Raw genomic sequence first — 12,499 nt, 5'->3', positions numbered from 1 at the left:
TTCAAATGTCTGTTTTGCTGTAGGTCACTCATTATCATTATGTGCTTTAGCAGCAGTAAATGTGAATTAAAATATTTTATGGTTTTCTGCACAGGTTATTCACTCTAACATAAGAAGAGTGAAACCATGTATTAAATATAATCTATTCAACTTCTGTTAGCACAGTATTTGAAAGTTGTGTTAATTATATAGTGCTCAAATCTAGAAGTTCTGTGTAGAGATAACATGTTGGAACCGTAATTTTCTCAGGGCCCTTGCATTTTCTGATTTCTCAGGGTGTAAATAATAGGATTCAGTAAGGGTGTGATAACAGTGTAAAATACAGCAAGGACTTTATTGCCTGCAAAACTATTGAATGGCCAGGCATAGATAAAGATACAAGGTCCAAAGAACAGAGTGACCACAATGATGTGTGCAGACAGTGGGGACGGAGACTTGGAGAGCCCTCCGGATGATCTTTGTTGTACAGTGATCAGGATGACAGTGTAGGAGACAGGCAGTAGGATGAGACAGATGAATGAGAGCAGCCCACTGTCAACAATGACAAAGAATTCCAGGGTATATGTGTCCATGCAAGCAAGCTTAATCACAAGGGGAAGGTCACAAAATATATTGTCTATGACATTGGGACCACAGAAAGGCAAGTTTACTGTTAATACCATCTGGCTCATGGTGTGTACAAACCCAATTGTCCATGAAAGTATCACAAACCCACTCAGCAGCCTGTGGCTCATGATTGTCCTGTAGTGCAGGGGTTTGCATATGGCTACATATCTGTCAAAGGCCATGGCTATCAAAAGAGTCATCTCAGCACCCCCAAAGAAATGCATAAAGAACATCTGGGTCATGCAGCCCCATATGGAGATGGTCTTGTGTTCATTGAGTAAGTCTGTGATCATTTTGGATGTGGTGACAGTGGAGAGACACATATCCAGAAAAGAGAGGTTTCCAAGGAGGAAGTACTTGAGAGAATGAAGAGTGGAACTAAATGTCACTGTGACCATAATGAGAATATTTCCCAACACAGTAGCACTGTAGATCAAGGAGGATGTTACAAAGAAGAAAATCTGAAGTTCCCATTGTCCAGAAAATCCTAGTAAAATAAACTCAGTCACTACAGATCCATTTTTAAGATCCATTTACTTGAATCAGAAAGGCTCCAGTAGTTCTTTTATACAAAGAGAATAAACAAAAATAAAGCCACAGTTAGCACTGATGTTTTTCTATTTCTATTTGATGAATAATAGTTGAACTTATGAAAATATATAATATTAAACATATCAGCATCACTGTCTATAATTTGAAATTATTTTATGGGTCACATCACTTTGAAACAATATTCTTATAGTTATGCAGCAATTAAAAAGCGCTTGAAAGAGTGGAAATTTTATTTTCTCTTGTTTCATTCTATTAAATGACCCTTTTTTATCAATTGATCTTGATTGTTACTAATATGCTCACATAGAAAAATAAGATAAGTAGTTACATTAGTATTTATTTTGCCATTTATTATTCCTATTTTCTATTACCTCTTGAGATTATCTTATGATATATGAGGAATATAGAATTTCAAAGATGAGGAAATTTTATTGTCCTGTATCAGTGAAGTAACTTATTAAGATCATTCTATGTTTCTAAAATAAATAAAGAAAATACACACACACACACACACACACACACACACACACACACACACAAAACCTAGGGCTAATTTGTATATGAAAGAAGTCTTTTAATTCATTAAAAATAATTTTGCTTTTTGGGTGCCTGGGTGGCTTAGTCCGTTAAGCATCCAATTCTTGGTTTCAGCTCAGGTCATGATCTCAGGGTTGTGAGATCGAGCTCTGCACAGAGCTCCACACTCATCTGCTTGAGATTCTCTCCCTCCTTCTCCCTCTGCCCTTACCCCCACTCACACACTCTCTCTCTAAATAAATAAATAATATATTTTTAAAAATAATTTTGCTTTTTTGTTTCTGTTGTGTAGTATACTGAGAATTTCTGGAAGCATGGACTCATCCTTAGATCTTTATGAGCTTGTTTTCTCAATTTCTTGTATTACTACTGTTCACAGTGAGAAGTGGGTGTGTTTTGTGTAAATGTACGTATGTAATAGTTAAGAAGTAAATAGTGAAATGATTCAACCCTAACATATAGATTTTGCTTTGGTTGTAACATCATACTACATTGTCTTTACTTGGTGTTTTTATTATTCATAGGCTTTAGAGTGATCTAAAATGATCAGTAACAATTAAGTGATCACTATGTGCTATACTGTGTTCTAAGTGTTTAACATTTATTAATGCATTTAATGCTTATAACAATCCCAGGAGGGTGGCATTATTATTATTCTCATTTTGCATATAAGGAAACTAAGGCATAGAAGTATTTAATGACTTACAGTTACACAGCTAACAAGGGTCAAAGCTGGTATCAAGTCCAGTTGGTCTGATCCTGAATCTGGGCCCATACCAGTGTACATGTTGCCTCCCAAATTAAAGGAACATATTTTTATGGCCAAGTTAACAAGTATTGATTGAATTCATATGTTCCATGTGAATTCCTTAGGAGATATGCTTCAACAGGTATGTTGGGATCTTTCTATGTTACAGTTAATTACACTGTATTTTCTTATGCAGAATGAATCATTGCCCACTTCCAGAGACAATCTAGAGATACATAGTTATCACACAAAAAATAGCAAGAAACCAAACAAAAGTTTTAAGTTAGTACATGGTATATGTGACATATTATAAGAATTTTAAAAGGATGGAGACCAATTCCAAGTGACCCTTTCCGCTACAGCTTTAGGCTCACTTGTTATCTTCAGAATACTTAAAAAGTAAACAAAATCCTCATGGTCTGTGAACAAAAAGGACAAAGCTTAGAGCATATGTGAAGATTTATGGGAAGAAGAGAATTCAGAGGAGTGGGTAGGAGGAGTGGTACATTTCAAAAAGGGACTGAATGCAGATAGGAAGGTGCATAGGAAGCACCTGTTCTCTTTTCTCCAATGACCTGTAACTTTCTCCATGTTTTTATTTCTACTCTGGCCGTTGTCCAAATGTCCTACCACCATTATCCAGCCTTAATTCCCTCCACTGCTTTCCTATCTGAGATTTTATTGAGAACTGGATAATGCCTACAAATTAGGGAAAATAAAGATGAAAGTGATGTTCTTGTCAGTGAACCTCTAGGAGTAGACAGAGTAGATGTTGAATGATGACAGTGGGTCTGGAAGAGCACACAGAGGACAGCCACCCAGCACACCCTCTTTGAAGGACTGTTTCATGATTATCGAGTGAGTGAGCAGGAATTTTGCTCTGGAGACCATTGTGAAAGTAACGTTTTTTTAAAGATTTTATTTATTTGTTTGTTTATTTAGAAAGAGCCAGTAGGGGGAGGGGCTGAGGGAAAGGGAGAATCTCAAGCAGACTCCAAGCTGAGGGTGGAGCCTGATGCGGGGCTCCATCCCACGACCCTGAGATCATAACCTAAGCTGAAATCAAGGGTCGGATGCTCACCAAATGACCATCCAGGCACCCCAAAAGGAATTTTAATAATTAGGTGCACTTTGGAGAAATGAGAAGGCCTGATGATTGAATGAATATAAAATAAATATGCCAGGTACAATTTGGGAATACCTTTGCTACATGGAATTTCATGCCCCATGATACAACAACAACAGAAAAACCTGAATATGAAATGAATACAGTTAAGTGTAGTGCAGTTAATACAAATAAAGCCTACATTACAGCTTTATTTTGCCTTTTCATTTTATTTTAGAGAGAATGCTGGCATTCATTTATGCCAATAGCTTTCCCAGTATTTGTTTCTCTTATTCCTCTTTCCTTTCCCAAGCAAATTTCTAAAACTATTTCTTTAGTTCTATACTTAATATACCTGTTTTTATATGATGAGTGAATAAAGGCAATATAAATGAAAGAATGTATATAGTTGAGACAGAAATTCTGTTAGCGAAGAAAATTTTCTTCCTCTTCAATAAGCAATTGCATATTTTATTATAATTATTTTAGTCAATTTATGATGTACTTTGGAGGAAATTGAAGGTAGAATAATTATATATTTGACTAGGAGGGAACTTTGTAATCATTTATTCCCCACATCTTCATTAGTAAATGAAAAATCTAGATCCACATAAAGAGGTAAATTTCCCATATCTTAGATGCAGGACTACCCTAAAGAGATGTGGTATTAGGTGAGAGGGTGTATGTGTAAGATTCTGGCCAGGCACAGAATGAGCGCCAAGATGGCATGCACTGAATCTGAGTCATTCATGTAAATCCAAGATTACAAGCCAAGAATTTCCCTATAAATCCCCACTAGGAAAAGAACAAGCCAAGACTTGTTTTATTAAATAGTTGGATATGAGCATTTCTGCTCTTGCCCACGTGTATACAATATATGTTACTTAATATAAGAATAATTGTTTCAAGTATTTCCTCCTTTCATTATAGGCACTTGAAGAGAAAATAAAAATTTCAATCTTCACTGATTTTATGTTTTTCAAAATTTACACATACTTATTGTAAAGTACTGAAGGACCTCAAAAACATTAGGCTAAGTAAAAGAAGCCTTACACAAAAGGCCACATGGATGATTTTATTTACATGAAATGTCTGCTAAACAAATCTATAGAGATAGAAAGTACATTAGTGATCACTTTGAGCTAGGGAGTGAGTGTAAATGGGCAGTCTTTTCTTTCGGTGATGATAAAATGGTTTAAAATAAGATTGTGGTAATGGTTGCATAACTTTGTGAATATAGTAATAATCACTGAAATATGTATTGAAATCAGGTAAATTTCATAGTATATGAGTTATAGTTCAGTGAAACTGAAACTACTATACATTTTTGCTTATATTCTTAAGTTTAAAGTATTGTTAATATATTAGTTTAATATTTTTAAATAGTTTGCCTACTATCCAGCTACTTGTACTCAGATATATTTCACTATGAGACAATCAATGACATACTGCATATCCAATACAACTAGGTTTTAAAATTTTTAATGTCCCCTATTTGATTTACATTTTTGACAGCCTTATGCATTTAGAAACTAAATACTTTCTTTTTGTTAAAAGGTTTTCTTGATATTTTTCCTACTATTTAGAATACTCATATGAGTTTCCTGAATTATTCAGTTTCCTTCCTTTGCCTGCATATGAAAATCTTGTAAGGACTTCTCCCTCTTTATTCCTGAAATCTCATTTGTATTTATGGTGTAATGGTCAGTTTTAGGCAGACCTATTTAGCTCTGGTTACTAATTCTCCCTCACCTGCTCCTTCTCCAGCTTTCATTATGATGTGTTTATTTACATGTCCTGTCAGCACCCGAAATGATGAAAAGAAAAATATCACCATTGTGTAAAAAAAAAAAAAAAGATGAGTTTCTAGCTATTACATTGTTTTCAATGCTAGTATGAGTTACCTAGATCCTCACAATTTGCTTTTCTTAATTTTAGTCATCATTTTTAATCACTGACCATCAATATCATGTTGAGAGCATATATCCTTTAAATTTGTATAAAAATCCTTGGTCCTACATCATTGTGAAATAGTAATGTGATCTCCCAGTGAGAGAGGATTTTTTAAAAAGATTTTATTTATTTGAGAGAGAGAGAGAAAGAGAGAGTGAGCATGAGTGGGGGAAGGGGACAGAGGGAGAGGGAGAAGCTGACTCCCTCCTGAGCAGGGAGCCTGATGTGGGTCTAGATCCCAAACCCTGGGATCATGACCTGAGCTGATGGCAGATGCTTAACTGACTGAGCCACCCAGGCACCCATGAGAGAGGATGTGGTGTCTCAAAAGCTGCAGCCTTTTCCTTCTAGCCAACAGAAAATTAATTAAAATACCATCTTCGGTATATTAAACCTTTAACAAATTAGCTTTCTATGATGTTTCCACTTACCTGTTCTGAAGGCACAGTATTAAGAAAATATGTTCAAAGGGTTAATCAAAATAAAAATCTGCTTTTCATTCTCTGCGATGCTCTGTATATGAATGCATATACTATCTTCTGCTTCTTTTATAAACATGTAAATCACATGGAGGCAGATGTGTTGGAGCTCTGGGAATCCAAATTTCAGTGGGAATTGTTAGAGCATGGAAGCTGCTGTCCTAGCATGACCAGGAGAGATGTTTACACTTAATTTCTGGCCCTGCAATACTCTCTCTGCGTATTGGCTTGATTACAATGGGTGTGAGAGTGTTGATTGATCAGTTGTGCTATAGGAATTGTAGACATCTTTGAATTAATGGAAGTTTGCTTTCCCTCGTATTACTCCAAGCTATTCTCTTACCTTCTTTCTAATAATATTTGGATAATTTTTAGATGAGTAATCTGCAGACTTCTCTGAGCATAACACCCTCAACATAAAAATAGATCTCTATGTGTTATAAATTACTACTGACAACAGGCTGTCTCTTGGCTTAGAGGACCCCTTTCAATATTTCTTATGGGGGGGCACCTGGGTGGCTCAGTTGGTTGAGCGACTGCCTTCGGCTCAGGTCATGATCCTGGAGTCTCGGGATCGAGTCCCGCATCAGGCTCCCTGCTGTCAGCGGGGAGTCTGCTTCTCCCTCTGACCCTCCCTCCCCTCATGCTCCCTCTCTCTATCTCATTCTCTCTCTCAAATAAATAAAATCTTTAAAAAAAATATTTCTTATGGGGCTGGTTTGGTGATCACAAATTATTTTAGTTTCTGTTTGTCCTGGAAGCTTTTTATCACTCCTTCTATTTTCAATGACAGCCTACCTGGATAAAGTATTCTTAGTTGCATATTTTTTTTCTCATTTAGCACACAGAGGGCTGATTACTTTTGTGCTTAAATATTTTCGTAGTTCTGTTTCTGTGAATTGCCGATCCAAATGATTTCCCCACTTTTCCATGGTTTCTTTAACCTTTTCCTACTAATCAGAGGTAATAGCTCTTTGATTCATTTGTTGAAAATATATTCTCATCTCTTACTTTATCTTCACTCTCTTTATTTTTTCACTTTCAGAAAGTTAACTCTGAGTCTTTACTTCATGGATTCTAATTTTTACATATCCAAAATATTTTATCAGCACCATTATATTGAAATATTTACCTGTGTTTGCTTTTACTCATTTTGTAGTTTTAAGACAAAAATCTTTTAAATCTCTGAAGTTTATTTTCAAATGAAAACTCAGCCTGGAAATCTGATCTCCTCAGCCCTGATTGTGAATTAGTTGCCCCATTAGCAGTTGGTTGAATATTTTCCTTACTGACCCAAATTCTATTTGTTATATATCACAGTTATATATGAGTTTATGTGTAGGTCTGGACAATACTTTCTATTATATGTTGTTTTTTCTTCATGCATTGAGTCCTCATTCTTTGAAATGCTGTAACTCTATGTTGTGGACTAAGTAGTACATGAAGGCAAACAGCACTATGTCACACAGCAAAGTCACATGTCAAAAGGCAGAATTTAGTAGGAAAACTAACAAGTAAAACTTTAGCATGGTTCTTCTCTTCTTTCATCATTTCATGGAGAAGCTAGGTGGGACTGGGTCACTGATGCATGCAACCTTGTAATATGTCCTGGGAAGGTGATCTCACCTGCTCCCTAGTCTACTTTTTAATCAGGCAAACCTGAGAACAAACTCAGAAGGAATAATTAAAATGTCAAACCTTAGAAGCTAAGCAATATGAATTTGGAAGTTAGCTTTTTAGGAGAATATGATAAATCTAACTGCTGACATTTATTGATATTATAGAATTCTGATACCAAGAAGCACCTCTTTTCTAAAGAAGGACCACCAGCACCCATTAACTTATTTCATTGCAACCCTCCTGGCTCAACAGTGAACAGTTCTGCCTGTCTCTCCACAAATGTGTTTTACTGTTATGTGTTGGTGTCATCATCAAGTAGAGCTTTTCTGATATTTTCAGTTAAATTGGTTTATTTTTAGGTTCTTGAGCCAACATCAAACTCTCTTATTATATAGCGTTATAGGAGATCTTGATATATTTTAGTATAAATCCTCTGGCTTTGTTCTTCAAAATTGCCCTGGCCCATCTTGGCCTTTTGCATTTCCATATACATTTCTGAAAAAACTTGTTGATTTCAGAAACTCTCCTTGGATTCACACAGGGATTATGTTAAATATTATGTGAATTTAAAGATAATTACATATTTATAATTTACGAACCTAATACATCTCTCTACTTATTAGATGTTTATTTTGTTTTCAAGGGTTGCCTGGGTGGCTCAGTTGGTTGAGAGTCCGACTCTTGATCTCAGGGATGTGAGTTCAAGCCCCTCATTCAGCTGGCTCCACAATGGGCATGGAGCTTACTTAAAAATTATTTTTTAACTAAAAAAAGACATTAAATCCTGGGGTGCTTGGGTGGCTCTTTCAGTTAAGCATCTGACTCTTAATCTCAACTTAGGTCTGGATCTCAGAGTCAAGTTCAAGCCCCGCATTGAACTCCACTCTATGCTGGATATGGAGCCTACTTAAAAAATAAAAATTAAAAAAAATAAGAAGATGTTTATTTTGTTGTCATTTAAAAATTATGTTGTTTACCTATATCTTTAATGTCATTAATTAGAGATATCCTAATGCACCATTTTTGCATTCCTTCAGTAAGAAAGAGTGGTTAGAATAAGAGCTAACAAAAAACCAAGATTTGTAAGGAAGTGGCTGGATAAACTTGGAAAACCCTTTTTTGAGAATTTGACATTATTATATTAGTTGAAAATGACCTAGTAATTCTACTTCAAGTGATATAATCTTGAAAAAGTCTTTCACATGTAAATAAACATGTACCTTACATTAATTGCATTATTTTTTAAAATTTGAGTATACATCACATACTATATTACCTTAGTTTCAGGTAACAGGTATTCCACAAATCTATATGTAATCCTATGCTCACCTCAAGTGTAGCTACCATCTGTTACTATGCAACCCTAGTACAATACCATTGACTTTAGGCCCTGTACTGTAACTTTTATTCCCCCATGACTTATTCATTCCATAACTGGAATCCTATCTCTCCCATTCCCCTTCACCCATTTTGCTCACCTTCCCACCCCTCCTCTCTGGCAACCATCAATGTGTTCTTTTATATGTGGAATCTAAAAAACCAAACAAATGAATAAAAAATAAAAAACAGAATGAGACCTACAAATACAGAGAACAAACTGATGGCTACACCATTTTTATAATAGCAATTCCTTGGTAAAAATAAAATTTTTCTTTACAGAATCTTGTTATGATAGGATATCATTTATTCATTTTTATAAGCCACACTCAAAATAGTAAGAGGATAGGGAACTTTACCTATGCCAGTAGTTTTTATTTTAAATTGTGATGCCAAATGATACAAAATATAAGTATTTGTTAATTCTGAATAATAGTATGATATCTTAATTATGTTATTCTCATACTTCTCCAAATTCTTAAAACATTTCAAAATATTTTAAAACTACATTGTGTTTATTTCTATGAATGATATCATCAGTCAGATGTAAACTCTTTTGTGTTTTTTCACATTTTGTCATTTTTTTCAGATCTCACATTTTTCTTTAGTCTCAGATACTTTGTTCTGTTACTACTATCTCTTTGTAGGTATCTGTCCTATCTTCCTTGGTACTTTGTTTCAAAATTTCTGGCTGACATCATTCATGCTTAAATGGATGTCATTCCACATGGGTTTGCCTTAGTCATCTAGAAGCACACGTATCTGTTCCCTACAGATCCTCCTTTGTTTTTCAGAACTCTACAATCATACTCTCCCATAAATAATATGGATGTTATACCAAATCCATTAGGTTGTTTAACTATTTAACAAAGAAAGTAACTAAAGCAAGGCAGTAAGAAGCTAGTAGCAAGCATCCATTTGTGCCATATCTGAGCACTGTACCTTCCTATCTACTAAATTCATGGGCTTGAAGTAAAGTCAGAGCCCATGGGAGAAGACCCATCTGAGCCTTTTTTCCACCTTATGGAAAAAGGTGAGAAGCGGCCTCAATTTGGCCAACCATAGATTCAACTGTCTAAAACTCATAGTGTTTATTATCAATGTTCATCTGACTTTCAGCAGCCACTACAGAACTGACTCCTAGATTCTCCATGTTCTATATTCCAAATCTACTTAATTTCATTTTTCTTGGTCCCATTTTTTAGTTAGAAAACCATTTGGCCTCTCCTTCACCAATATGCCCCTTACTATTATGCAGAGTAGAAATAGATTTCAAGATGAAACCTCTTCTTTGCCCATGGACAACCAATAAATCTATACCTTATCCTCTAAAAAAGGGGCAAGGAATTTCTAAATTCTTTCACACAACTCGGATACCACTTTTCTCAAGATTAGTGCAGATATGAGTTAGATATTGCTGGCTTCAATCTTGTTCAAATGTCTTAGTTTTTGGTAGAAATCCTTCATAACCTTTGCTAAGAAATTATGTCTATTTTTTCAAAAATTTTTGGATTCAGTATTCAACAATTTTGATTCTTTTTGCACATTTCAGTGGATTTTAGGAAGAGAGTTAAGTGAATATGTATTTCATCTCTCAGCTTTAATTCACAGACTTTATTCTATTTTTTGTTTTGTTTTGTGTTAGTCAATATATGTCAACAGTCAAACAAATGGAGAAACAAGGGCGCCTGGGTGGCTCAGTTGGTTAAGCGACTGCCTTCGGCTCAGGTCATGATCCTGGAGTCCCAGGATCGAGTCCCGCATTGGGCTCCCCGCTCAGCGGGGAGTCTGCTTCTCCCTCTGACCCTCCCCCCTCTCATGTGCTCTCTCTCTCTCTCATTCTCGCTCTCTCAAATAAATAAATAAAATCTTTAAAAAAAAAAAAAAACAAATGGAGAAACAAAATAACTCCACGGTTTCTGAGTTTATTTTCCTGGGATTCACGGAGCTTCATGAGTTACAGATTTGGTTTTTTTTTCAATTACCTACATAGCCATTGTATTAGGTAAACTCATTATTATCTTTGGAGTAAAACTGGACCCTTGTTTAAACTCTCCCATGTACTTCTTTTTTTTTAAAGATTTTGTTTATTTATTTGACAGAGAGACAGCAAGAGAGGGAACACAAGCGGGGGGCAGAGTGGGAGAGGGAGAAGCGGGCTTCCTGCCGAGCAGGGAGTCCGTTGAGGGGCTCAATCCCAGGACCCTGGGATCATGACCTGAGCTGAAGGCAGATGCTTAAGACTGAGCCACCCAGGCGCCCCTCTCCCATGTACTTCTTACTGGCCAACCTCTCCTTTATTGATATGTCCCTGGCTTCATTTGCTACTCCTAAAATGATCTGTGCCCTAATTAGTGAATATCAGGCTATCTCCTATGTAGGTTGCATGGTCCAGATGGTCTTTCTTCACATTTTAGGTGGAAGTAAGATGATGTAGCCATGGCAACTGATAGATTCATTGCCGTATGCAAATCCCTGTATTACAAAACCATCATGAGCCATCGTGTTTACATCGGACTTTCACTTCTGTCCTTGACCACTGGTTTTGTGCCAATATGAGCTAAATGGTGCTCACAGTAACTTTACTATTCTGTGGCCCCAATGTTATGGATAGTTGTGTGTGTGTGTGTGTGTGTGTGTGTGTGTGTGTGTGTGTGATCTGCCTCAGGTCATCAGACTTGCCTGTATCGACACTTACATCCTGGAGCTGTTAGTCATTGCATTTACTGGACCACTTACTTTGATCTATTTCATCTTTCTGTTCATCTCTGATAGCATCGTTCTGATTACTGTCTGGCATCAATCCTCCAGTGGATCTTCCAAAGCTTTGTCCACTCTTTCAGCCCACATTACAGTAGTGGTACTGTTCTTTGGACCTTGTATCTTTATCTACATATGGCCATTCAGCAGGGTCTCCATAAATAAGATCCTTTCTGTGTTTTGCACAATTTTCACTCCCCTTTTAAATCCAATCGTCTACACATTCAGGAATAAACACATGAAGAAAGCAATAAGAAAAACAAACACCAAGTGAGTTCCAGAACAACTTTTTATTTTATTTATTTTATTTTTTTATTTTATTATTTTACTTTGTTTTATTTATTTAATTTTTGTTTTGTTTGTTTTATATATTTTATTTTATGATTTTTTTGGTGGGCAGCAAAGCAGTTTTACTGAGCGATAGTAAAGTGATAGTACAAAGCTCCAGAAGAGGGTTGGGACCCGAGAGGGTTGCCTGCAGAACAAACAACCTTTTAATTGAAACATTACAATCATCAGAGGCATCATCATCATTGTTGCCATCATCATCATCATCCAAAGATACTGAGGTGTATGATTTTGTATTAACCATAAGTTACATTTTGGGAAATGGTTATCCTTCCCTACTCAAGCATATCAAACATCCTGAATTATGCATCTAAATATAAATCATTCCAATATAATCACATTCATATATATTGTAATTTTCAGCTTCTTATAAACTAAATGAGATTCTGAATAAGTATTTACTGTGTTCTAACC

General features: G+C 35.8%; 1 protein-coding gene and 1 pseudogene across 1 annotated transcript; one reads left to right on the top strand and one right to left on the bottom strand.

Annotated features, from left to right (window-relative positions):
* Nucleotides 1–201: 201 nt before the first annotated feature.
* On the bottom strand, nucleotides 202–1,139 carry LOC114221426 (olfactory receptor 4L1-like). The gene is given in 2 exon segments (XM_028119544.2): nucleotides 202–254; nucleotides 257–1,139. Coding segments are annotated over 2 exon segments (936 nt in total).
* A 9,729-nt stretch (nucleotides 1,140–10,868) lies between these two features.
* LOC114221325 (olfactory receptor 4K13-like) lies at nucleotides 10,869–12,011 on the top strand (annotated as a pseudogene).
* The last annotated feature ends 488 nt before the right edge of the window (nucleotides 12,012–12,499 follow it).

This window comes from Eumetopias jubatus, unplaced genomic scaffold, assembly GCF_037043125.1.
Source record: "Eumetopias jubatus isolate StellerSeaLion01/CBP00866 unplaced genomic scaffold, mEumJub1_p1.0 scaffold_7, whole genome shotgun sequence".
NCBI classification, from domain to species: domain Eukaryota; kingdom Metazoa; phylum Chordata; class Mammalia; order Carnivora; family Otariidae; genus Eumetopias; species Eumetopias jubatus.
Note: the sequence above shows the minus strand (reverse complement) of the source record. Positions and strands in the feature narration are given on the sequence as shown.